General features: G+C 38.3%; 2 protein-coding genes across 4 annotated transcripts; both read right to left on the reverse strand.

The window, feature by feature from the left end:
• Positions 1-1,503: 1,503 nt before the first annotated feature.
• On the reverse strand, positions 1,504-6,283 carry tmem9b (TMEM9 domain family, member B). The gene is made up of 5 exons (XM_008405256.3): positions 6,040-6,283; positions 5,339-5,430; positions 5,145-5,253; positions 4,473-4,610; positions 1,504-2,596 (listed from the first exon to the last, which is right to left on the reverse strand). The coding sequence occupies exons 1-5, from the start codon at positions 6,109-6,111 to the stop codon at positions 2,441-2,443; spliced, it is 567 nt and encodes a 188-aa protein (XP_008403478.1). The 5' UTR covers positions 6,112-6,283; the 3' UTR covers positions 1,504-2,440.
• A 722-nt stretch (positions 6,284-7,005) lies between these two features.
• scube2 (signal peptide, CUB domain, EGF-like 2) lies at positions 7,006-27,291 on the reverse strand. Of its 3 annotated transcripts, none has more exons than XM_008405259.3 (23): positions 26,838-27,291; positions 26,433-26,549; positions 26,155-26,280; positions 25,762-25,896; positions 24,911-25,036; positions 24,703-24,819; positions 23,003-23,092; positions 22,324-22,440; positions 22,082-22,204; positions 21,750-21,866; positions 21,543-21,665; positions 21,110-21,226; positions 19,136-19,225; positions 18,866-18,988; positions 18,193-18,360; positions 17,682-17,885; positions 13,221-13,391; positions 11,037-11,204; positions 10,451-10,612; positions 9,273-9,470; positions 8,828-8,980; positions 8,273-8,352; positions 7,006-8,093 (listed from the first exon to the last, which is right to left on the reverse strand). In XM_008405259.3, exons 1-23 carry the CDS (start codon positions 26,923-26,925, stop codon positions 7,947-7,949), a joined length of 3,060 nt encoding a protein of 1,019 aa, XP_008403481.1. In that variant the 5' UTR covers positions 26,926-27,291; the 3' UTR covers positions 7,006-7,946. The 3 variants fall into 3 exon arrangements, with proteins under 3 accessions (XP_008403481.1, XP_008403479.1, XP_081461296.1); XM_008405257.3 differs by having other exon boundaries at positions 17,682-17,888; positions 26,838-27,290; XM_081605170.1 differs by lacking the exons at positions 18,193-18,360; positions 18,866-18,988; positions 19,136-19,225; positions 21,110-21,226 and having other exon boundaries at positions 17,682-17,888; positions 26,838-27,289.
• Positions 27,292-27,647: the final 356 nt, after the last annotated feature.

Consider the following 27,647-nt stretch of genomic DNA (forward strand, 5'->3'; position numbering starts at 1 on the left):
CAGGCAGCGAAGAATTCGTTTTTATTCAAGAGTAACTCAAGTGGGGTCATAATCCTGCGAGAAGTGCAAGAATGAACAGCAGAAGAGTTGTGTAACGGCACTTCCTCTGATGAGTCCTTTCAGATCTGAGGGACATCTGGAAAATCATTTGTCTTGGAGAAACATAGAGAGCTACCTTTGTTGTGCCGGTTTTAAAGCATCCTGATAAAATCCACGAGTGTTGTTCTGTCCAAGAACCCTGCCATTAATAAAGATTGGGATCAATCTGTCCTTGAAGAGCAATCATCCAGACACAGCTAGATAATCTGTGTTCTTTCCGGCATGATGGAGCGCATTGTCAAAACAAAACTGATTGCAAAGTGGGTCAAAGATCAGAACACTGAAATCTTGGACCCATGGCAAGAAAATTCCCAGATTTTAAAAAACTTAGCCTGTGTTCAGTTCTCAGAAAGTCGGATAAGAAAAATCTAAGCGCTAGACAAGAACGTATCACCGTAAGTCAGGATGTGATAAGACATCAGGATCTAAAATAGCAAAATAAAGCTTTAAGAAAATTGCCAAACTGAATAATTATGAAAAGATATTTTAAAAAATCTTGACACCAAATTTTTGTGCAACATTTGTGTTGCCTATAAAACAACATTCAGTATGGTTTAGTTGAATAATTCGTTCGGACCCCTTAATATGCTGCCTAATGTTTTTCTTGACAAATTATGAGTAATTGCTGTTTAAGCCCAAACTCCAGCTTTGGTCAAGATCTGAACAAAAAACAGTCTTTACCTTTATGTTGGAGCTGGAAAGCTGTTATAAATGCTGTGGAACAGGATTAAACTTTCCAACACATATCTAAATTGTAATGTAATGTACTTTAATTTGTATAGTATATTTTATAGTGGTAAAAAAAAAACTCACATAAAATTTTAAACAATGTAATCAATTAAATAAGAAGTCAATCACTGGATGTCCTTGAGGTGTGTTATTTAATGAGTTTTATTTACAATATACCCAAGTGAAATTTTCCTTTTTTAAATTATAGAATTGAGGGTTTAAAATTTAATTTAAAATTTTAACACGAGTAGATGAGTTCTTCATTAGATAAATTATTCTCTTTAAATACATATTTAATTGATTTAATTGGCATAGGCAGCACACGTTAGCTAATATTTAGAGACAGGGCTACTTTTCATATATTCCTGAACAAATGTTTAAATAAAAGCAGAGCATAAGCTTATTAAGCCACAGAAAGAAAACTATTGTGAAGCAAAATCTTGTTCTGAAATAATCCGTTTTCATTTTGCATAATCAAATGTTGACAAAGAGATGAAAGACTGCAGAAATCTGAGGCATGAAAATGTTTTTCATCAGCTTAAAGGTGTTAGAAATCATTGTTGTTCTAGGATAAGCATTTTTCAGCTCTGTATCCATGGTAGCCACACTAAAACCTATCTGTAGATTAAACAATATCACACAGAATAGTAGATAAAAACCAAGAAAAACAAGCCAGATATTTAACATAAATTTATTTTAAAGTCAAAGGTTACACATAAACAATAGTTAAGAACACTTCCGTGGGTCGCCCTCCGTCCGGTGCTTGTATATCCACTTTTAGGACCATCTCCGCCACCCAAACTTTATACAAAATGAACTTCATAGGTCTGAGTGCAACTCCACCCTGCCGCATCCACACAGCCTCTGACAACAAGGATTTCATTAGGGATCAGAAGCTAAACCAATCACAAAGTATATCAAAGCCTATTCAGTAAATACATTACACAAAGACGGCACGGACTTCATGAGGGCCAGAATCAGTAACACAGCTATGTTAACGATAATGTCACTATCGAATTCTGCAGAGTTCAATTACACCAAGTCCAAATATTAGATTTCATGTATGCAAGAAACATTTCACCATTTGTAAGACATTAAACTGGTAGGACAAACGGATAGAGAAATACTTATAAAAAAGAGCCATTACAAAACATGCTTTCCCAAAGAAGGTTGAAAACTCAGATACGCCACACTCGTTCAGTTCCTCTGCAATGAGATGAGTTGTTTTATGTCGTGTTAAAGTTCTATGGTGCAAATACTGACCACTGATTGATCCAGTTGTTGACATTGAGCTTGTAAACCTGAATGAGGAGTGTTGGAGTGCTTGAGACAGACAACTCCAACTTGAATTTGAGTCGCAGAGTAATTTATTTATTCTTGTTCGTTTGAGCATGTGCAAAATCAAAAGCCATTGTAATTTTTCTATAGACTAAACAACAGCTCCCGGTGACCTCTGCTTCAAAGATCCACATTTCTGTACCATGTTCACGTCAAAACCAAAGCCATAAATAAGAGTACAGCCAAATTAATCTGGGGTCTCTTTCACAGTGTGTTTTTTTTTTCTTCAGACTGTTTGTCCTGTTTCACCTCCACCAACAGCTCAGAAAGCCGTTTAACTGAGAACAACATGGCGGTCGAACACAGACTTCCTCTGTTCCTGGACTTGCCTCCGCCAGCGCTGCTGGGCGTGCTCCACTTTGTTTAGCATATTGGATCGGGAGTGTGAATGGGACAGGACATTGTGAGCATTGGCAAAAGGTTGCTGGTCCTGAAAATGTGAAAAAACAGGTCGGTTAGGAGTCAAACAAAAAGAAAACGAGACTGTTCTTAAAAAAAAAGAACAGAAGAAAAAAAAGCTTGCAAGGCAAGAAAGAAAAATGCATGTTGGATAAGAGTCTGGCAGCATCTTAGAACCAAGAGTTGAGTAAACTTCACAAGTTTAATCTTTCCTATGTATTGAATTTCACAACAGTCCTACTTTAGTCCTGTTTGTTAGTAATTTGGTTGTTCTTTTTCGCTTCCTGCTTGTTGCAGTGAAGGAAAAGAGCGCTGTGTAGTAAATGTTAGTTCAGAGGGGGAAAAAACTGTTAACCCAAACATTTAGATAAACTTCACAAGAGTTTTGTTGTTAAAAAAAAGTTGCATCGAGCTCAGTACTTAGAACTGACACAAATGTGTGCCCAACTCATGTTTTATGAAAATGTTAACATTTTGTTAAAAGCACTCTCATATAAAACGTCTTGTGTGAACTTTGTCAAATCACGGCATGATCAAAAAGCAGCTGTAGCTCCACCTCTACCCTCAGGGAAAGGCAGCGACATATTTCCTCTGTTAATATCTAAACATTCAGTCAGACCAAAGGAGGCCAAACTGATTACTTTTATCCTCTGTTCAAGTAAGTATTCTGGGCTTTTTCACGTGGAGTAATAGGAATGTCAGAAGCAAGATTACCGTTTGTTTTATGTTTGCATGTGCTCTAATTATACGACGCCGTAAAAGCCAACATTGCTGGAGGCTGATTAAACCATGTGCCTTTCCTTATTTTTCCCATATTTATAATCCAGTTACACAAAAGTATATTAGAATGCCACAATGAAAAACAGAATCGATTTTAACTTAATTTCTGTTCCTTGAAGCATTAGTCATGTTCGTACACTGCCAGCTCGCTTGACTCTCTTTTGAAGTTCGATCTGATCCATTTGGAAGAGTGCCTTTGTGTTCTGTACAGTTAAAATGGAGAAACAATACCTCCAACATATATTAATGAGGCCCTGCAGCACTCAGTCCAGGCCTTGCATTTCACAATCAGTGAACAAGATATCTAAAGTGAACAGTACGCAAATGTCCTAACTACCATTTTCTGTCTGTAAGTGTTGTTTACAGTATTTTTCAAAGATTCAGTCCCTCCGAGAAGTTGCGATCGCAACTATTAATGCAAATTCACTCATCATTATCAAATTTTGCTCAGGCTTGTTATTATTACCAGCCAACTTTTCCACAAATCTGATCAATCACTTTAACGTCTTCTGTATTTCCTTCTTTTCCAACCAATCACTTCACTCGGCTGAATCCCCACAATCCCCTTCTGATTTAACTTTCGATTTTGTTGCATGTCTTTAAAGCTGAACCTGCTAGATGAAACCATGCATGATGCTAAACAATAACATATCCCTTTTTCTTTTTTGGTGAAAAAACATTTCGAGATGTTCTGTAGGATTTACTTATAAATGTATACAGTGAATGTTAATTTGGTGTTTTTGTGAACAGAATGTGGACAATGCCTTCTTACTACACTGTATTTGCTTGTGATTGTGGTTGCTAATGTATTATGAAGTTGCTGCTTTAAACATCTGCTGAGTTGGCTGTAGATTCGCTAAGTACCCAGTGTCATATTTCAGTGGGGGTTTTTTCTAAAGGATATTACCCAGAAGGAGTCTGCAGTACCATGAAGTAATGAAGTAGTATTGCAACACACAGACTAGTGAAACTGTTAATTTTTACCCACAATGGAGGGCTACCATGTGATGTTTTGTGCAACGAGGACCTCTTTACTAACATATAAAAAGTCTGACAACACCGACAGAGTTCAGAGTCAGAGCAATGCAACACAGGGAATTGTCTGTTTCTTTAAAAGAAACACATACCCCGACAACATCATCGTCACTTTGGATTAGCTGAGAGTGTCCAAACAGTCGCCTCTTCAACATGGGCTCCAGGAGAGTCAGGTAGACCATGTAGAGCAGCAGCAGGCCCAGAATGGAAAGATAAATTATGATGGTAACCTAAACATGGAGAGCAACCATTGGATGAATGCATTCAATATGAAAATATGATTCAATTACTAGAAGGGAAAAATGTTAATGAATGTTATGTACCCATTGAATGACAACAAAAAGAGATTAATGTTAAGCAGGGGGGAAATAATGATATTGCCGCAAAGATTAAAGTAACTAAACTAAGCAAATATTGCTAATAACTACAACAAGTTAGAAAATTACAAACGTCAGAGAAGAATTACAGCAAAACCCCACAAACTGTGATTAAAGGACACCAGCGCTACACTAAGAAACAATATTTCTGTCAAACAGTAACTCTAAACCTTGGGCTTTAACAATCTATAGTGTTATGTTTTGCTAGTTATTTTTTTTAAACTCGTGAATCATTTTTTTTACATCTGCTAGGTATTTATAAGGACAGGAGGGAGCTGGTGCCCATCTCCATGGGTCAATGGGTGAGAGGTGGGGACAGCTCAGTTCATCACAGAGCCAACAAACACACACACATAGGCAATCAAGGTTTTTCCAAAGTGAATGTACCTTAATAGTCCCCGAGCTTCTTTCTTCATATTTACACTCACAGCGCAAACAGTAGGCCTCAACATCTTTGCCATCCACTGGCATCGGTTCCACCACATGAAGACAGTTACTGATAAGAGAACAGCATTGATAGGCTGTTATTAAGATTAAAATAACTTATTATCAGTAAGATATAGTAGGGTTTCTAAACACACCAGTCTTTGAGGGAGACATTTTGCTTGTAAATCTGTCCTTCCACTTCTCTGTAGGGTGGGCAGATGCATTTACAGCGGATGTCTTCTGAATTCTGCATCAAAAGAAAAGTTTTGGTTTACTGTGATGAGTTGTCATAATTTCATTTTGCTGCCAAGGACACATAATGCAGTTCAGATTATGAAGTGCACCAATGATCATAAACAAGGTTTTCTAGAGTTTTAAGACACCAGAGGCGTCTCAAAACTTTATTTTGATATGCCATTCTTACTATTCATTAAACTTTACAACATAAATTCGATTATTAGAATGATTACATACAGATATGAATTTCCTAGTGCAGTGAAGTTAGATTTACAGAAGGTAAATTGTATCTTTGTATCTTAATGTAATTTCTATTAGCATGTCTGTCCTACTTTCTTCACGATCCTATTGAAGAAATCTGCGTGGAAATGTAGAAAAGCCTCAATACATATTTACACTACTTTAGTCCTATCTGAGTTTTAAAAACAGAGACAAGGAATGTTTCAGAAATCTGCGTGGAAATGTAGAAAAGCCTCAATACATATTTACACTATTATAGTCCTATCTGAGTTTTAAAAACAGAGACAAGGAATGTTTCAGAAAGAAGATTTCAGCTTCACTGAACCACCATCACCATTTTCTGTCAACAGCCAGCTAACCAGGCTATCAGTAGCCTTACCTTTGCCGACACCTGACTGAGTAGAACAAAACACGCCAAACAGAAAGCCTCGACACCGAACAGGAACTTCATCTTTTCGGACCAGTCTCGGAAAGACTCCTTTGAAAATATCAGTCAATTAACTGCTACCAGAGTCCGCACAGCAACGACAAATACAACCTAGAAAGAGACGCCGTTAGCCATCGAGCTAAACCGAGCTCCTCCGTCAGCTGACTCCACTTCCGCACTTAGTCACGTGACCAGACAGGTCAACAACGATAAGGGCTGCGTCATCAAAATGGGATGGTAAAATGGGATGGTATTTCTTTTCTCCAGAATTTGCTCTACTTTTATGGAAAGCCATTTCAGCCGACATTACTTTAACCTCTTTTGCAATTATAGTAACTATATGCACACGCATTTCTCTACAAAACACATTTTGTTTTTAAACAAATGTATATTTATATCTAAAATGTACACTGAGAGCAAAGTACAACTAAAGTCAAATCCTTAGTGGTAAATAGTTCAGTTCAATTCACAATATTTTGTGAATCCTAAAGGGAAATTTAATCATTCAATTAATGAAGTGAATTATTAGGGATTGTTACATCAAATTAAAACAGACAATCTAAAAAAGAATTAATTTCAATTTGATCTTTAGGCACTTAAGATGAAGTTAAATCAAATGCTGCCATTGCCACACATAGGAAATACATAAACAATGAGCAGAGAAAGCAGTAAAAGTCTAAAACATTTGAAGGATTATTATAAAGCCTGGAGAGCTATTAATTATTATTATGAAAAGGATTACAAATAAAAAATACATTGTCGGTAGGTTTTGAATTACCTAGCAGCAATTTAAAAAATTTTCACAGCAACTGTATTTATCCCAAGTTGCTTCTATTAATCTCACAATAAGTGTTTCACAGTTTGTTAACAAATTCATAAACAAATAAATAAATAAATAAAAAGTTCATTCAGAACATGAACCATTAAATTTTCAGTCTTTATTTACAGCACGTTAGATGTACAAAGCCATAAAAAATATACATACGTATCATTCAGGACAGGTGAACCACTCAGCTATATATTACAGGCTGTTTTATTTAGTTTTTTCTATCTGCATTATATTTATCTTTTATTCTGTTCAGCTGTTAGATCACAATACACTGTTTGGGTGTTACCTGTGGAGGTCCTTACATCATGGATGCATAAATCACAGTAGTTATTCAGACACCCTGAAAAACATAACAAATGCCACCAGTCTTTGAAGCTACACACTATATGTTAGCATTTCACCAAAACGTTTTTACACCATATACAAAATATCAATCAGAATAATTGCTTTTGTGATGGGACTACCTCTTTAGTAGTGCTAGTGGTCCCCAAATGTCATTTGTGCTCTATTTGTTCTGGATATTCTTTGTACTTTTTAACTGTGAAAGTAACCTATATTAAAACTAGTTACACACTTTATATACAATCTCACTGACATTCAATATTTATCTGTTCAGATACCACTCTTGTATTCCTTTACGACCAGATCAGGAAAAGCCCCATAAAGTCAGTTTGTCACATTAACAAGCAGAATTCCAGTGCAAAGATCTGCAATTGGGATCTCAGTCCTGGATGGTCTATAAGGAGCCATAAAGTCCTTACAGACACATTTCCAAACTCATGGAAGATATCCAGATTCTATTCAGGGATGCCATAGCAGATCAATAATCCATACATCTTCAGAACTTGGTCTTGAAACTTATGGCTAAAGTCCAGTTGCTTAAATTTAGTCCTCTCAATATGCGATCCGCTCTACTTTGGCCCTGGAACAATAAAAAGAATGACAGAATGGACTCAAGGGGGCCACTGATACTGTCACCAGTGTCTGACTTGAGTTTGTTGTGAAAAATGCTGTTTGAACGAACGGCCTTTTAAGGGCGAAAGAATCTCATGACTTTGGACCTCACGAAGCGGATGAAGGATTTCGGAAACATTTCTTTTGATTCTTGTGTTGTGTAGTTGAAGTAGTTCTGTGGATGAGCCAGTACGTCAAACAACGCTTTCATGAGCTTCTTGTCCTAAGGCGAAAATACAAAAAGAGAAGATATTATAACAACTTAATCTGAGACACAGTGTGCGCTTTATATGTGTTCATTAGAGATGGGTACATTCTTACTGGAATCCATTTAGAGAAAATTTATTTAATCAAATAAATATAAATATAAATAGAATATAAATAGAATGAAACCGAAGATACCTTAAGTATTTCCTGGTGATTCACTGATGCATATAATCTTCCATCTCTCACTATGTCTTCAATCAGTTCTTGGTAATCCTCTGAAGTGAAAAACACATGTAGCAGTAATTAAAAACTTACTATAAAACAGACTTTGATGTCACTACTTTTCGCCTGCTCAACAATAAACTAAGCACAAAATAATTTATTAAAGGGGTTTGACTTTTGAATGACAGTGATCTGTGAAATATCACTGACCAAAAAATAAACAGGCTTGCCTTAGTAAAAAAAAAGCCAAGCAATTTCACAAAATGTTTTATTCTCTATTTTGTTGGTCCATATAATTTTTTATTCTATCTTCAGCAAAAAGAACGCAATATATCTGAGACTTTAAATCACTTGTGCTTACAGGTAAAATTTGTTTCTTTGAATCAAATTCAAAGGTCTGCAGATGGCACTTTGGACACCCCTGATTTAAAGTAACCTTTCCATCACTGATCAATTTAATGGACAAAGCGTGTGTAAACACATAATGACAATAAAATATTCTTGATTCTTCAAACTGTTTATTCTTACCATCGTATGTGACATATAACACCTGGAAACCTTTCGCGCTGTTTCCCTCGTTAGACCTGAACTGTATCCACAGTCTTTTAGAGCGGGAGGTGAACGCGATGGGCCGCTCATATGTTTGACACGTCTCATAAGTCGTCACAGAGTTGGGCAGAGCTGTGAGTTAAAAGCAGGAACAAACACGAGAACCTCTTCAAGTAATGCACAACAGTGATAGTTTAAAATCTCCTGGAATCCAAAAGAGTCCTCAGAGTTTATACTAGCCTTACTTCTCAACCAGCAAAACATTTGTTAGTTATTGTCACTATGATGTTAAATGAATAAATTTTACTTTACGCACGCTGTCAACACACTCTTAGTTTTGTTTAGATGATGGTTAAAGTTAATTTGAACAAATCTACAACTGCAACTTTTCACTTGTTTTTACACATCAACAAATAAAACTTACAGCTTTTTCTCATCACCAAGTAATCTCCACATTCATCCTCAATGGGCAGGTAGATTTCTGGCACAACAATGAGGACCCGGCGTTTAGGCGGTGGGTTGATGGTCCAAGTGCACTCAATGTTGGCGGGATAGTTCCCTGGGTAGTTTGGAGACTCGATGTAACCAGAAAACTCCCCCAGTTCTCCACCACATTGTTGGTCTGTTAAGCAACGCACACGTGTGTTCAAAATGATTTTTTTTACCTTTCCTATTTCACAAGATTTGTCTACTGTCAGAGTCGGTCCTTGTTCAAAATGGAATGTGCCACAGATTAGGGAGCTGTGCTGGCCTGGGGGTGCGAGAACTTTGCAACACTTGCGCATAGCTAATGGAAAACTTTAAAAGTTCAAATATTTCTGCTGTTAGCTTCTCAGCTTTTGCACATAGTGACTTAATAAATAGGTCCACAGAAAATGAACTTGTTTTCCGATGCTAGATTTTTATTGATTGTTTACAAAGAAGAGATCCAGCCACTCCTCCTAAATCTGTGATTCCTTCCAGATAAAAAAAGTCCCATTTTAACTCCTGGTTAAAAACCTAAATGTATGTGGTTGTCATATATAAATTTACTTTAAAAAATAAATCATCCTTTAGATTTTTAAATGCTTAGCCCGTTTGTTTTTAGATTAAAATGTTGCTGATTAAGCTTCACATTCTGCCATTAGTTTCAGAATCCAATGTTGCTGCTTTTCACTTCTTTTGCAGTTTTCTATTCAATTGAACAATCATAACAGAGGGACAAAAACTAAAAAATGTATCAAAGTAAACAAATCTTACAAGAATCTAAAATTTCTTCAAGTAAAATTTGGAATGGAAAAAGTATATTTGCAAGTACATTTTCTCAGAAAAGCTTTATGTAGTTAATCGGGAAAAAAATAAAGAATAAAAAGTAAAAATACCCCATGTTGGACCTAATTAATGAATACTGGAAGGGACTGAGGCAGTACTGAAGTAAAGCACATTCTGTCAGACGGTTTATTCGACTCATCAACGGGTCACCAGTTAACTTCTAAACATGTTATCTGATATGCAAAGAGCATAAATTATCATCGAATGAATGAGGCCTTAGAAGAAATTATGCTCAAGGCCTCCTTCAACCTTTAGCCTGCTCTGACTGGTGACTTGTATAAACAAACATACTTTTGCACTGCATGATGTTGGTGGAGCCATCAAAGTCAGTGGAGGTGTTTCCAGGACAGGTGACACAGTAGTTCTGTCCAAATTCGCCCTGGTAAGTGCCCGTCGGACAGCGGATGCAGCGGTGAGTGCTCGTGTTGTAGTAATGACCCGGAGAGCACTGGACTGCAGGAGCCAAGAAAAATGGCACAAGGTTCAAAATTCATAAAACTATTCACAATCAAATGGAGTATAATAAACTCGGGTGACAAAAAAGAGCACTTTAATATAAATAGAATAAAAGGCACATCATCCAACAACAAAAAATGACTTTTAGCTAGTGATTCCCCCCAGGCAACTGAAGAGGGCAGCAGTGCTCCTACTGGGATGAATAGAGCTGTGTAGACTGTATCTCCAAGATTAAGTTGTAGAAGAAAAAAAAAGTTTCAAATCCCAAAAATTGCAGATGTTTTAGTTCATTTAATAAGTCTGACAGGTTTTCATAAACCTTTCTGCTCCAACTCATCCCTATAAGTAATGAATTTATGCTAGAACTAAACTAGACTAAACATGCATTAATAGGGGAAAATAGCCCTGATAACTCCCACACCTTTGGTCTCACACTCCTGAAAGGAGACAGCACCACTGTGTTTAGTCACCAGGTTCCCTCCACACAGGAAGCAGGTGGTCCGTCCCACTTCTGGCTGGTAGGTTCCCAGAGGACAGGGAAGGCACGGGACGAAGCCGTCATGAGAGTACTGACCGGGTGGACACTGACCTGGATGCACACACAAAGACATTTCTGGTTAGAGTAGACTGCTGAAACCATTGTGACTGTGCAATGTGGTTAGTTGTACGCAAGACTTCAAGCTCTTTAAAGGAATATCAATATAATGTTTTGGATAAGATATGCTTGTATGTTACAACATGTCTCATAAGCACTTCTATTTGCAAATCCTAGATGACAAATACAAAATGGGTGTCGGCAGGAATTCCCTGATTGCTCCCCTTGTTTAGTCTGTCCAAGGAGATGGGACGTGAGATTCAACCACAAAGTCGCTGTTGATAAAAGCGATGATAGCTGCTTCGGCTTTTATTCAGGGCTCAAAGAACTTGAAATTCAAACACATCTTTATCACCTGAGTTCAAGCTTCTTTGGGTTTACACAAAGAAGAACATCTGCAGAGGACACAGATCTTTATCATGGCACCAATGCTTCCTGTGAGAGCCTCTGATTCACAAAACGCTTACCTTGCTCTCTTTGTGACTGTGTGGGTCTCTATCAGCTTTTTCTGTTATTTGTTTAAAGGTAAGAAAATAAATCACACTTCTTGGGAATGTAAATACAAACACAGTTGAACATTTCAGACTTGTCTAATAGTTTCCAATAATCTTAAGCAGTTTCTTTTTTTTAAATTCTGTTCAAATTCACAGTTTGATACTGTAGCTTTGATCTGCAAAAAGGGCTGTATCGCTATTCAAATTTCTTGATCTCCAATAAATGTCATAATCTGTTAATAACAATTCTTGAACATTTAGAAGGCTGTAATTATTTTTCAGATTTTGCTTCCAGGGAGTCAGAGCTCCTTGCCATCTTTTAAATTAGTCTCAATCAATAGTTCTCCAGGTTTTCTTTTTGTCTTTTTTCTGACTGATTTCCAGATCTTTTACCTCAACATGACACCATGGTGTGTAATTTATAAAAACACATGAGAAAGAGACAAATGGAGGTCAAACACAGACATAACAGGACTAGAATCTAATCCACAGCAATACAGCAAACAGCAATGTCACTCTTGCTGTAAAGCCACCATCTCATTTCATCTATTTAATTTTTATACTTAAAATTAACTCACCATCTGTGATTGAAATGTCAATGCACTATGAGTGCCCCATGAGTGGCCAAATTATAGGACAAATTAATCAAAACATATTAGATAATGCCATCAGTTTCACTTTTCATTTTAAGCATTTCACATGCTGAGGTGAGTGAATCTTCATAAGCCTTGAAAGCATATAGATGGTGCAACATGACATTAAGCAGTGCTCTTACCATGTCACTTCATTGTTCCATACAGCCAAGTATTTTTTCCCCATCCTGCACTTCTTTTGGCATCTTATCAGAAAGGACCTTGAGTCATATTCATGCTACGCTATAATATTTTTGTGGTTAGAATATTTTTGTAGTTAAAACCCTGATATACCATGAAACTGTTAACTGGCTGATATAACTAGCTAAATAAAACTCCTGGCTCTTGTGAAGTTGTCTGAAATGTGTAGACACTGCCAACACTGGGAAATTTCTTGAGTTTACGACTGTTTTCATGTCTGAATAATTTCTAGGATGAAATTACTGGCCTAAAAATAAAAAAAAAGATTTTAGTGAAAATGGTGCTGGAGAGATAATGAAAGAAGAAAACTGACAGAAAACAACGGTGAACACACTTCAGAAAGGCCTAAAAAACTACGATGAAAGTCACTTTGAATGTTAATGTTAATGTGGAAAAAAAATTAGGCTGACTTATTTAGCATCTTTTTTCAATTACTTTATATATAACCAATAAAGCTAAATCAATGAAAAAGACAAATATTTTGAGATTTGTGGAGATTTTTCAACGTGTGCCTGCTGCTGAAACATTTCTTCAACTTATTTTCACTTAGAAATCAATATCTTAAAAATATTATACACACATCATAAAACATTTTAGTACTAAAGATGTATTTTAAAATGATGACAGTAATGTTTATGCCTTCATCTGTTTTAAGCTGTGATTTGTTGAGAATTGCATCTCACCTCCACACTCTGACATGTTTCTAGCTCCAATCACTTTGGCCACCTCTCTCCCTTCAGGTGAGGGACAGACTTCACAGGACATCTGTCCCTCCTCATCCTGATACGTTCCAGCAGGGCAGGTCACACAGTGTCCCTGATCACCATCGTAGTACATCCCAGCACTGCAGCTCACTGAAAGATCAGATCAAACATACATCAGTGCTTTAATTGAGTTTTTACACAAAATAAAACTAAAACTACAACTAGAATAATTCTCAATAACAAAATGTGATCAAAACAAGTGTCCATCATCTGAAAACACTTAAGACACCGAAAACAGCCTGTTGTGTCTGAACTTGTAGTTGACGTAAATGCGCAAACTCTGACATGAAAAAAAATGCAGAAAAACAATGTGATGTGCAGGCGTGAATCAACAAATATCGCACTTTGCCCCCTGGCTGCACACTGTCAAACTGTTCTTACCACAACATAAAGACAACAAATACAGCTGTAAAGCTGAATGATAAGACCGATAAAATAACCCAGAGCTCACCATCTCTGAGGTTAATGCAATGAGGCCCAGGTGCGCACTTGAAAAGGATAAACACAATCAAGAGCTTCAAGTGTAATGTTTAAATATTAACACATCAAAGGTGTTCCTGAAAGCTTTATATGACTTTTAATTATGTAAAAAAAAAATAGCAATAAGATAATCTATTATCTTTCATTTGTACATCAGGTAATTCAAAATGCTAAAAAAAAATCTGAAATTATTAGAGCCTTAAATGCTCCAGTTGGATAATATGCGCACTAGATGGATCAGCTGATAGAAAAACCATACTTTCCAAAGCTGAATAAACTTAGTAATTTAAGCTTCAGGAAGTTACCTTCTACTGTGTCTTAACTTCTAATAGGGACCTTTTCAAGACCTAGAACTAAACAGAATGAGTAGTAGGTGTAAGCCAGAAGAACCTCATTGTGTGACAACATTTAATACAATTATGCTAGTTTCTAGTGCTACCACATAAAAATATATATTGTATGTGTCTGCTAATTGTTTTTATTAAAAGAAGAAAACATCTACTGCTGCAAAACTTTGAAAAAAAAAATCTACAAAGCAACGCAGTTATGCAACTAGGATATATATATTTTTTAGTATGTTAATTTTGATAACTTTAACTTAGCTCTTTACTTGTCCACAACATGCCAACTCTAGAAACAAAACAGCATTATTTCAACAAGAACCACTGTTTTCTTTCCCCTAATAACAGCCTATTCTTTTATGAGTGGAAATATTTCCAATCAGCAAAATTTGTCTTTCATAGAAACAAGGGAAAACAGAAGCAACCGTTTTACAGTCAGCTGGCCAACATTGTAAAGCAACAAGTGGGGGAGGGGCAGTCCTGTCTCACTCTTTCTCTTGTACACCCAGACAAAACAAATGGTCACTCCAGCACTTTCTCTGGAATCTAATTAAGTTAACTTTAAGCCATAGGAACAGAATAACATAATATTTTGTGGCTTTGAAATCAAAACTTTTTCAACCTAAGTTTATCTGACTGACCCTTAATGATTATTTGTCATTATTTATTTAGCTTATTGTCAGGAACTTATTAAACAGACATTGTTTGGCAACACACAACCTGCATCCATTGTGAAATTGATTGTGATGTTCTTTTAACACTCAAAACAATGTAAACCTCTACGATTGTATATAATCAATAAAACATTGAACATCATTTTTTGATGTTTTCATAATCAAGCTCTTCTGTCTGAATATGGAGAACTACAAGGAAATAACACAAATAAATCCCAGAAAGTTTTAACTTGTGATAGATCATTCATGAAATTAGCATTATCCCTTATGTTTAGATATGTACGGATTTAGAAGGATTTAATTTACATGTATTTTTTACAGATAATTTATGCTCAGTGTGAGAGCAGATTAAGTTTACAAATAAAGCTTTTTGATATGTGCAATTAGAAAAGCACATAATGGTGCTTCTTGTAAAGCAGGTTCACCAAAAAGAAAGGGCTACCTACCTTTAAAATTGGTTTTTGTAAAATTCAAAACACACATCTCATAAGTGAACATAGATTATGTACAAAGCGTCCAAATCTATTTGTTCAAAAGCCTTTAAAAAAGACCAGTTTAAATCAGCCATGAAACTAAGAGCACCAGTCTCTTCAGAACCACCTTCTTAATGCTTGATACAACGAAGGTTTTGCCAAGCATTAAGGAGAAACTTTTAATGCCAGCATAAACACCCTCACCTCTTTTAAAAGCCGACCTAGCGGAAAATCAAAGGGGGGGTTTTCCCTCTTACCTCACAAAAGTGCAAAGGCTTGATTACAGGGACGAAAATACTTTTTTTTTTTTTTTGCTTCAGTTCCTCCCCCTCAGAGCAATGCCTTTAATTAATTTGGGAATTACTGTGTCTGTTTGATAGTTTAAAGAACTTGACTTAAAAAAAAAAAAAAGCAAAACAAAAAGAACGAGCTGATCTCAAACAGGAATAAATCAACCAAATCCCTCAGTCTGCGGTGATAAACATGCCCTAGAGATGCAGCCTTTAAAGCTGCAGGAAGGCTCAGCACACAGCAGCTTGAGTGGAGCTCCATTATACTCAACAAAGTGTTGGATTTTCCTCTAAAAGGGGGAAAATGTAATTCTATCAAGAGCAGTTCATTTTTGAGGGCCATTGTTTACTCTGAAAGACCATGAGGAGCCCATCACTGCATTGTCCTCTAACAGCTTTTATTTGACAGAGGGAAACAGTGAGGGAAGAGGAGAGAGTTGGGGTGAAAGAGAGAGGGAGAGAAAATAAAAAACCTTGAAGCCTTTCAAATGCAAAGAACACCTCTATAGAGTCCTCGAATTGATGGCCCTCAAAGAGGTTTAAAAGACCTTTCACCTCTATTCAAGGCCCTGCTTCTTGCCCACTTGATGACACAGGAAAACACCACAGTATCACAGCGGTGAGGAGCTGAACCCAATAAAAGGGGTCAGGTTTTCTGAATCCCCCCCATTCGACTCGGCCCAATCGCTGCTGGCGCCCATCGAGCGGAGGCCCAAACAGCTGATGCTAATTGATTCCCATGGTGTGGCTGAAGTCAGCTCTTTTTAGCAGTTTAGTGGCTGGGGGTCATGCAAAGTGGCCCCAGCTGGGAGGGAGGGGTTGTTGACGATGGGCCGCCCAAGACTCAAACTGCCAGCTTGGCTCACCAGCACTTCCTAAACACCTCAGTCATCGCATCTAATGATCCTTTCATGTCTTTAAGAGAACAGAAAAAGATACGTTGCAGTTCACTGAAAATCATGAATAATACAGACTTATGCTTGGATATAATTCTGTGGTTAAATTCTTATACTTTCTTACTAAGCACGCAATCCTCTGTTATATAAGCTAAAGTGGGATCAACACAATTTTCTGTCCAAATTCACAGAAGCCTGTATTGTTTTTTTTCTCTAAAGGAGCGAGCCCCAAATGTGTTTTTTTTTTCCCCCAATGGAGCGGCCAAACTGAAAAGGAATGAACTGCACTCTGCGCTAAGCCAGTGTGGGAGGTGGGGGAAGGAGGGAAAAATATAGCTCCTTTAAAAAGCTGGAGGTAAAGAAGAATGCCTCTCTGAACCCCTCCACTCCCCCCTCTCCCAAATTACATGTCTACACCCCTTCCATGGCCAATGGACTGCTTAATGTCGATCTGAAAGTGTTGGCAGGGGAACATTAGACATCAAGATGTTTAATGTATGTTGAACAGGAGCAGTTTAGACTCAAAACAAGTGTCAACAAGGAATCTAAAAGTAGAAGAAGGTCGCAAAGTCCCAAATGCCTTTGGAGACTTTTTTTTTTTTTTTAAGATTTAGATAAGTCAAGATCTAGGATTGCATTACTCGTGGTCCAAATCTTGCACAAAGCAAGATCTGTCTGAATAAATATTTAGAAGACAGGCACTACTTTCCCCAGAAGATGTTTCAGCAGCAAACTAACTGACTGTGAGGCCAGAAAACAGGGGCGTACAGTAACACCAGCCAGGAAAAACACAATCCAGCTCCCGACTCTCCTTCTGACAGCTTGTGGTCACGTTTAACCAACATTTCCTCCATCGTAGGTTGTATATAAAACCCAACCGAGAGGCGCAACAGCTACCAGGCGAGCCGTCCCGAGGAGAGATGCTGGAAGATCTCACTGGCTTTGGAGCCCCAACAACAGCTCCTCTGTTCTTCCACATAAACCTGCTCGCACCACTGTGCTCCAGCTCGCTCATTACAACATGTCTGCAAATCAAATACGGCACTCATCTGGCAAACACCTGCACCAAATCCAATCATTAAACCAACTTTCTAAATATATCTCCCCCCATACGAGCCACCTCTGTTACTGTCTACTGTGTGCATGCATAGTTGTTACTCTGAGTCAATACTGTAAGTCTGGTGTTTTAAAATGTTTCTGTTCTCAATAAAAAATATCCAACTCACCACATTTTCTGCCCACCAACACTTGTCCCGCCAGACAGTGTCCCGGCAGTCCCATCAGTTGACCCTGACTCCTGGACAGGTCGTAGTCGGCCCCGGCAAAGTGAAGGTGGAACTGCTCCCGGTTGATGGACTTCCTCAGCGTCCTGATGGTCTTCCTCAGTCTCTTTTCTGAGCGTCGACGCACGCAGTTCAGGTCGCAGCTCTCTGCTGAGAGAAGCACTTGATACCACATTTGTTTGCAAAAAAAAATCATCCTGAAAACCTACAATACTTGGATTTTCATGTCATGCTTTATGCACATAAACACCCATAGATGCCAAAACAACAATAAAGGAAGCCAAACAGAAAGCCCCTAACTTACAGCCCTTGCACCTAGAGCCAAGCCAAAACAGGAGATACTTTAAGAGCTTTGGGTCTATTTAGTGACAAGACAGCAGCGGAAGGGAGTCAGACACAGAATAAGAAGAAAAGGTTGCACGCAGGGAGGCAGGCAGGAAGCAGAGAGACCAACCTGTTACCTCCTCAAGGTTAACATCCAGCTCAAACTCAGCTGTGATGGCGAAGCCATCGTCCTCAACGGCCTTCCTGCTGTGGCGGCTACGTGTTCGCTGGCCCAATGAGGTGCAGTGAAGGCTTACATAGCTGAACTGGACATTTTCGGTGAAAAGAAAGCTGCAATCTGTGAACATAGGCAACACGTTAAAAACAACTCTGCAGTAGATGGTTAAGTCTCTTACAATAACCTTGAGTAGGAACTGAGATGTCACTGAAATATGCGTCTGAAACAATTGAGCTTCCTTTTAGTAGACAAACGCTGTAAAAAGACTGAAATCCCTTCAGAGAGGCCAAATAATCCAACAATCAAGGAGGTATTTGATTGATGGCTGGGTCAAACACAACTAAAAGGCTTGCAATGGCTAATTACATCCTCCCCTGTCACTGCCAGACAAAGTGCTGCTCCGAGACATTCAAAAACACCCCAAACCACATCACTTTCACCACAAACGTCTTTCACATTTGCCCTCGGTTTCTGGTTTCTTTGAAGCAGCTTTCAGGTCTGCTTTATTTTCTTTAGATGCTGGCAGTTCTCAGTAAACCCTAAATGTTTTAACCAGCGGCAAATAAAAGAGTCATGTCTATCTGTCATCTTGTGTTTGGAGAGGCTGCTGGGCCAATCTTTGTACCTGAGTGCGCTGAGTTGAAGCTCTCCCACAGTTTCTCCTGACTTCGTTTGAGATTGCACTTGGCAGTGCCAAACTTGAAAGTGGCTGTGGTTTTAATTCGGTGCACTCCAGCCTTTTCTGGGCCTAATGGGCAGAGCAACAGGAAACCTTGTCATTCTGATGTATTTATACATCTCCAAAAAAACAACAGACACAAGAGCAACATTAACCTGTCCTCAGGTTAATGCTTTGTGTGACCAAGCAGAAAGATCTGTGAGGTTTTGTACTTGCCCAAGCAATGAGAGCCACTGTTGCTCTTTTGTATGCCAGCCAAGCAGGGCAGAGGCATTCCACAGGTCACCGTGTAGGAATCCTCCGTCCCTGAAAACACACAAGGGAGCATGACACACAGGCCGAGGCTGACAAAAGTCAGGGCCACAAAAGCCGAGCCAAAGAGCAAAGAGGAAGCATGTAGAAACACGACGAGTGTTCTCCGCAGACTAAAGCTGACAACTGTTCACACAGCTAGATCTAAAACAGTTCGACTTAAGCCCCTTTTCAGGCCTGAGATCCACAACACTGATGGCTTCATCAATCAGTTAAAGCTACGCCACTCAATCACTTTTATGTTGATGTTTCCTATGGCTTCATCGGAGCTTTACTCACGACAGTGATGGAGAGGGCAGCGGTACAGATGTGATTTTGGTTGCAGAATGTTTGCCAAAAGTCTGACAAAGGCCGAGTTTACATACAACAGCATTTTATGTTGCCATAACAGTTCGGATTATCCGATCAAACGTTTAGCTTTTGTCAAATGTCCTGATGGTGGATGGCAGCGGATCAGAATATTTAGTTTTCTGCATATTTAAGCCTCCTGAACACCTGGTATAATAAAAGACTCAGAAAGATTACTTATATTTGAGAACTTGGCTATACAGAAATCCAATCTAGATATGTAAATGCTGTTTGAAAGTAGTTAAATTTAATATTTAATAAATAATTCTCATATCTTGTCTATAAACCCTCCGTAAATTATGAAGCTTCATCAGTGGTTTTCACCTTGAAACTCCCCCATGGATGCCAGTGTTTTCTTATCTCTTTATATGTGTTGAATCATCAACATTGACCTAAAGCAGGGATTTAGATGTTGTGAGTTGTTTTTTTTTTCATAAGCTGTCAAATGCACTCTTAATTTTTACAGACTAGCCACCCTTTCCAGACTGAAGTTAGTGACTTTATTCCTGATATGCTCTTGAATTTCTTTAAATCGGACCATCATGTGTTGCTTTTTGAGATCTTTTAGCTCATGTTGTAAGAACGGTCCTATTTATGTAGTGCCAGTTTGGTTTGGACAGTTTTTTTCCTTAAATCCATATTTGAAAAGTGTTTTGTTTTTTTTTACATTTACCCAGGTAATCTCTATCTGATGTTTTTCAAACAGATACTATGAACAATAAATTAGTTTATGGACATCTCATAGACAACAAGACAAGGACAAAATTCCTGGGATTTAGAAATAAAATGACATTTCAAAATATAAGAAGATACATTTCTATTGAAGCCATGTAAAATAGGACAACACAATGAGTGATATCTAAATTTAGTCTGGGTATTAGCATCTAATTTATTGAAAAAATAACAACAATCATAACAATGTGACAAAATTTCACACGTGGTGAGTACATGTCTCAATTTTCAGCTTCATTAGGGTCGAAGAACTTGCTGCTATTTTGTACTTGTGAGTCATTCAGACCCAAATAGCAGAGGGCAAACCAAAAGCATTACAATCTCCACTAGAACAGCTTCCAGAATCTCAAGAAGGAGCTTGTTTAATTGGGAGTCACCATTTGTTTTACTTTTTATTTTAATTGGTGACTATAAGACATTTCAACACCTATAAATTGAACACACAATTTATATTAACACTTGGTAATTAATTAGATCTGGATTTGATTTTTTTTTTAAAGAAACTAGAACAAACATAATATACTCAGTGGTTTAATTTATAAAATCATATATTTAAAACCTTAAAACTTATCACAGAACTTTAGACTGTCTAAAATACATAATTTATCTAAATTGTGATCAAATGAATGGGATGGAGGCACGCATCTGTGTAGCAACCTAACAACGATGCTTGTACTTTCATCTTTAACAACGATGCTTGTACTTTCATCTTTAAATCTCAACAAAGAGAATATGGATTTGAAAGTGAAAGTAAATAATATAAACAGCAGATAAGAAAAGACATCTGGCTCAACTCACCACTGCTGATATGAACTTGAGACTGGCAGTTCAGAAAGCAGCGATCCCCTCCGTGCTGCTTACTACAGTTCAAGGTAGGCTTAGAGGGGGGGTTTGCAGGTGTTAAACCCTCAGCCTCTGGATAAAGACCACAACAAAACTCAAAGGTAAAAAAGAATGTGTTTGATCGCAACAAAGAAGACGAGAGACGTAAAAAAAATAAATAAATAAAAACTCCATACAAACCCATGCGAGCATGTTTGCAATTCTGATGTTTTTTACTCAGGCATGAGAAAAAAACAAGGCAGAACACCAAAGAGAAAAAAAAGAGAAACATTTCAAAGTATCTCCTGTTTTTGTCCCCACATTGCCTTCCAAATCATTTCACATATAATCACGGTGAAAAAACAAGCAATATATACATATGTAAACACATAGAGAGGCATTAACTTACTGATGCAGTCCTTTTTGTTCCAGTGTAGTTTATAGCCGGGACGACAAAAACACTCAAATCCACCCACAGTGTTCTCACATCCATGCTCACAGCCACCGTTGTTTACACTGCATTCATTCACATCTGGGATGAAAAAAAAGCAAACACATTTTCAAAAATTACTCTGTGCAGCATTTTTGAAAGCTTCACCAGAGAGGTTTATCTCACCTCCACAGTGGGCCAATCCATACAAGGTGTAGCCTTTGTTGCACAGACACTGAAAACCACCAGGGGAGTTCACACATGTGTGATCACATGTGCGCTCAAAATAACACTCATCTATATCTGTAATCAAACACAGATGATATAATAGCGGGTCAGTCGTATCCGTCACCACGAGGCATTTTACTCCATTATCCATTGAAATTATGTGACAAATGAACAATGACAAATAAGTTGAAAACATTGATTTCAATGGGAGCTTCGTGGGAATATGCAGTTTCATCTTATCACCATCATTTTTTCCCCCTATTTATTACCAATGTAATAACAAATATTACCCTGACAAGAGCGCTCATCTGACAGCAACTTAAATCCTTTCCTGCAGTTGCATTCAAAGCTGCCGACTGTGTTTTTGCAGAAGTGTTCGCAGCTGCCGTTGTGACTCTCGCACTCATCGATATCTGCGAGGAAGGAGTTTCTAATCAAATTCCCGGGGAAAAAGGGAATCTTTCACAGACATACCAAATCAGTCTGCTGCTATGCTTTATGAAAGGTGTACTTATGGACCGGTCAGTCTGACCTTTGCACGATTTTCCATCTGACTGAAGTGTGAAGCCGTCGGGACAGCTGCAGCGCACGCCAGTGGATGTGTCCTTACAGGTTGAGTCGCAGCCCCCATTGTTCAGCGCGCAGGTTTCTAAAAATTACAACCCAAACATGTGACTGTCAGCTGTGGCCGACGGTGGTGCTTTGTTTCTCATAGACAGAAAACACATCAATACATGCACAAAAGCTTGGTTTTCTGACATGTGTCACCTTAAAACATGTGGAAAGTTCAGATTTTGAATTTCTGTCTAAATAAATTGATCCTTAAAAAGTCATTAGTGCAGTGCAGATTTCCGGCTTTTAGTGAGACTACAGCTCTGATTACCAGTGCTTAATGTTTTTCAAGATAAAATGCTAAAATGCTGCAATGTTTTTACACACTTTCTAAAAGCCTGAATCACACAACCGATGAATATAAACTCTGTCAGAAAATATTCAAATGGCACCCTAGTCAAATAGAAGGAAAATGTGAAATTTACCACACTGTCACAAGTGCATATATTACAGGAGAGAGACTTGAGGTGGAACAGCGAGCATGCAGTCATTTCACAGTTTGCTTAAAGGACTGAGGAATGTATCGGTGTTCTAGACATTACTCGTCTTCCCGCCCATGCCAGTTCAAGCTGTCATCCTGTGAAGGGTGCAACTGTTACCCATTGACAATCTTCTCTTGACGCGTTTATCCGCCTCAGTGGAGGACGTGGCGTTGTGGTCCGAGGACTCAGTGGTGGCCTCATCTCGCTCTGTGACACACAGAAATCCAGTTAAAAATAGAGCAGGTATGGCTGAGAAACATCTCTTAGATTTATATTTTCACACAACCGTGCAACCCGGCCACTAACTTCAATTCTAGGAGTTTGTGTTACTTCGAAGGAACCAGAACCATTTTGGGATACTCTGCTTGTAGTGGCTTGGTGTATGTCAAATATTACAGCAGATAAGGATCTGCAGAAAAGACGACATTTACACGCCTGGACCTCACACGCGCTGCTGCTGGAAGTAAAGAGATAACCCATCATCTTGCAGATGATTCTTATCTGTCCAATCCATTGTGTAGAAGAATGAGTAAGAGCAAAGCCTACAATGTTTTCAAAACATTCATCAAGATAGACTGCAATGTATAAAGGGAAACAAAAACACCCAATTTTGTTATATTCATAACAGAAACTATTTTTCTGATTGTGAAACTTGTTGGAATGCTATTGGAAAAAACAGGATAATTCAGTTGTTCAGTGACTTAAATTTATTTATTAACTCTATTAGTTAAAAAAAAGACATATTCCCCTTTAAATTTACTAAATGGGGTAGTTTGTTTAGTTTAAAATATGCTGCATGTTTCCTCTGACCTTGGGGGGATTTTACTTATGCAGTAAAACTGCTCTTAAATAATCAGATGGAAGTTGCTCCCTTTTCTCTCTTCCGGCTTCCATTCCTTAAAATTACGCATTTCCAAAAAAAAACTTTGAATGGATTTTAAACATGTTTCAAAGAATAACAGCTATGTAGAAGCGATTTACTTTATTTTCTGTCCCCAAACACAAACGCATTAGTGTGTCTTCAAAAGTGACATTACTTATGTTTTAGAGCATAAGTGTTGTGAGAGAGTAAAATGTTGCATCCTCCATGTTCTGTCTCTCTGAATACAGACATGAGTAAATGTGGAGGTTGATGTTTGAACTCACGTAACCCCGGTTAGTAACAGATTTTCCTAACTTTGAAGTAGCTTGACTAATGTTTTAGAGTTTTAGAGCTTCATGTTCTCTTTTTACAGCCACAGATGGGAATAAATGTCTAACTTTTTTATTCATTTCTTTAACATTTCTTAGTTACATATTTTCTCAAAGTTTTGTGTGATTTTACTTAGTTTTAAAATGTGACTGCTATGAAAACAATTTAAACTCTTGGTCTGATTTCATTTTTTTGTCCCATTCTAGGGCTTTTTGTCAGGGCCATATGATATTCATAAATCATTATATAATAATGTCATAATTTATGATATCATTTGACATTATTCAAATGTTCAAAAGACATTTTGAATAATGTCAACTTTGTATTAAAAGTGTCATAATTTACTGAATGACGCTTTATGACAACAGTCATAAATATTCATGAAGGGTTATTCATGTTCATGACAGGTGTTATGTCATGTTTATGAGTGTCATGTCAGTCTTATTCACGACCCTTCAAATAAAGTGTTACCAATTATTCTTTACTTTTCCAGTGTACTAGTGAATTTAAGTTTTAAAAAGGAAAGTGACACAATATCAAATGTGCATAAATATTCATCTTCTGGTTCCTTTAATTGAGCAGTTAATTTTTTTTACATCATTTCCTGTTTTACACGGCTGCTTACCCACACATGTCTTCTTGTCAGGCTGTAAGGTGTACCTGACATGGCACCTGCAGATGGAACCGTCCTCTGTGTCCTCACAGGTGTGCTGGCAGCCTCCGTTGCCATGGTTACAGGTCACTGCAGAGCAAACAACGGTTGGACACAAGGCAAATCATCAGGGTATTTGCGAGCATTACTTTGAGAGTAGAGCCACGGTGACTTCACTCACAAATACAGTCTCTTTGGTTCCTGGCCAGTTCAAAGCCTGGACGGCACTCGCAGGCCACACCTCCTCTGTGACTCTCCTTGCAGATGTGGGCGCAGCCATGCTCCTTGTTCATACAGTTGAGGCCCTCTGGGATAGAAAGTGGGAGAGAGGTACACAATGAAACTCTCCTGCAGTGACTGACCAGCTAAACACAAAGGCACACATACTGAGAGATTAGTCCAGCATCCTCAAAGACACCGATTGTTCTCATGCCTTGCACAATCCAAAAACATCCAACACTGGGATATTTTTATCACCCTTGCGGAGAAAAAGGGAAATTTCTGCAAGTCTCTTTGCATGAAAAGAAAACACAGCAAGCTGTTCCTCTGCATACAACCCACTTGATGCTGCTTTGAGCCTGAAGCTGAGAGGAGGTGCGGCGCCATTTATATAGATGGGTCACAGCTGAGTGGTCAGGTCTGCAGGATTTACAAAGCCTGTCAAGACCCAATGGAGTGGAAAGTACTTGCATTTAAGTTGACTCCAGTCAAGATGACAAAACAAAGGCACTTCAGACTAATCTGTGACACAGACCACATAAGCCAAAGTGTTGCAGTTATTAACTTATTTTGTTCTCTGGGACACAGAGTATATTTTCCCACAGCTCGTTGCTGCTGCACATAAAAAAAAACCCAAAGCTATGAAGAGACAGCTTGAATCTGTCACTCCTCTTTACACCATCTATCTATCGCAGAAGCAGAAAAGTTTATTCTCCTGGTAAAACCTAAAAGGGTCCTTCAATACACTTTTAAATTCAAAACCTGAGCTGTAAATGAGCCAAGATGGGACACAATGTTCACGACTAAACTCACCAATGGAGCGGTGGATGCACGTGTGCTGGTTATCGCTGAGAAAGAAGCCGTCTTTGCAGCGGCACTCGTAGCTGCCCACAGTGTTGACACAAGTGTGCTGGCACCCACCATTGTTGAACATGCATTCATCCACATCTATGGGACAAGGGCAAGGCTGCATTCAAAAACACTCTACAGTCTTCCTGGAGATTATTTGTCCTCATCACTCATTTCCCCCCCGTCATATAAATCACGTTTGGTGTTATAAACACTGCAGATGAGGCTAATACTTTTTAAATGACTGCGTGAAACTTCAAACGCAACCCACACAAACATGGATTCCTCAAAGATCAGATTAGATGAGTCAGAGCTCCCTGTCAGAGAGTTCCCTCTGAAGCTTAGAGTGGATCCTACCCAGACAGTTGTGTCCATCGTTGGCCAAATTGAATCCATCATAGCAAGTGCAGCGATAGTTGCCTGGTATGTTGGTGCACTCATGCACACAACCGCCATTGTACTCCAGGTCACACTCGTCAATATCTGAGGAGTGACCACATGAATATATGTTTACCTGCTGGTCAAAGGGAGTAGGATTTGAGCCAGTGAACAACGGTGAAGAGGCATGCAGAGATGTCAATAAAATGACAACACAGGAGTCAATGAATACAGTTCTCAAAGTATTGAGAACTTACCTTCGCAGTGTTTTCCATCTCCTTTAAAGCCTCCTTTACATGTGCACTTATATGAGCCTTGAGTCGTCTGACAAATAGCATCTATGTGACAGCCATCACTTCCTTCTGCGCAGGGATCTGCTCAGATTTATCAAAACACGTGGAAAAACATGCCAGTATGTCATTAATGACAGCCTAAAGGCTCTTTTATGTTTAAATTATTAACTGAAATGAGAAACTGAGGAAATGAATAAACACAAAAACGTTAATACCAGTTACAAAAATTATATATATATATATATATATATATATATATATATATATATATATATATAAAAGAATTTTAAGACGTGCGTAAAAAGTCGCATTCCACTCGGCTGAAAAAACAAAACCCATAACACATGCAAACACTCACTACAGTCCCACCTCGAGTCTCTGGAAGCGCTATGCTTTGACGACTATTTAACAAGAGCAAAAACAAACAAAAGTTCCTCGCAGCACAAATAGCTCCCATGGTGATATGGTCCAAGTTTTAGAGGTCTTCTCAAAAGGACGCGGGCGCACTGAAGTCGTGACGGAGCGTCCGCCTCATTTTCATTCTCGCCTGTCAATCCGCTTCAACGGGCTTTAGAAAAGAGAAAGGAGAGAGTGACTGAAAGTAGGGGTGAGAGAGAGAGAGAGAGAGAGAGAGAGAGAGAGAGAGAGAGAATTAAGGCGTGCGTGTGCGTGCACGCGGGAGTAACCTGGGGGGTGGGGGGTTGAGCGGTGAAGCGTCCAAAGAGCCAATGGCACCAAAGCGTGGTGTAGGCTTTTATTTTTGAAAGCTCCGAGCGGAAGAGATTGTAGTCCGCAGGTTCTGTGGCACTATACAAACCTGGGTTTTAAAGCTTTTTGCCAATTTTAAGGTCGTAAATCAAGGCAGTCTTTTATAGTTACATTTATTTCTTATTAGTTAGTGTTATCTAGTTTTTTTTTGTTGTTGTTGTTGCTTGCTTTCGTTATTGGAAATTCGGCTAGAATATGTAATTTATGACATTTTATAAACTGGTGGTTCTTTCTATGGGGGCAGGGTAAGGGTCATTTAAATTTTTATGGGGTCACAGAGCAAAGTAATGAAACAAGAAAAAGAAAAGGCATTTATCTCATTGTTTTTAATGGATTAAGTGAGCCACAGAGCCAAAGAGTCACTTGCAGCTCCAGAGCTGGAAGTTGCAGACCCCTGATCCAGCAGATGAA

This window comes from Poecilia reticulata, chromosome 3, assembly GCF_904066995.2.
Source record: "Poecilia reticulata chromosome 3, P_reticulata-male-v2, whole genome shotgun sequence".
In the NCBI taxonomy this organism is placed as follows: domain Eukaryota; kingdom Metazoa; phylum Chordata; class Actinopteri; order Cyprinodontiformes; family Poeciliidae; genus Poecilia; species Poecilia reticulata.

Excerpts from the sequence above, each read along its gene's own strand:
- tmem9b (XM_008405256.3), bottom strand. The coding sequence starts at position 6,111 with ATGAAGTTCCTGTTCGGTGTCGAGGCTTTCTGTTTGGCGTGTTTTGTT. Across the intron at positions 5,254-5,338 it reads AATGTCTCCCTCAAAGACTG|TAACTGTCTTCATGTGGTGG; the intron begins GTGTGTTTAGAA and ends TTCTCTTATCAG. Across the intron at positions 2,597-4,472 it reads GTGACGATGATGTTGTCGGG|GACCAGCAACCTTTTGCCAA; the intron begins GTATGTGTTTCT and ends TCACATTTTCAG.
- scube2 (XM_008405257.3), bottom strand. The coding sequence starts at position 26,925 with ATGGGAGCTATTTGTGCTGCGAGGAACTTTTGTTTGTTTTTGCTCTTG. Across the intron at positions 25,037-25,761 it reads GTGCATCCACCGCTCCATTG|AGGGCCTCAACTGTATGAAC; the intron begins GTGAGTTTAGTC and ends TTTCTATCCCAG. Across the intron at positions 19,226-21,109 it reads TCAAGTTCATATCAGCAGTG|GGACGGAGGATTCCTACACG; the intron begins GTGAGTTGAGCC and ends GTGTGTTTTCAG.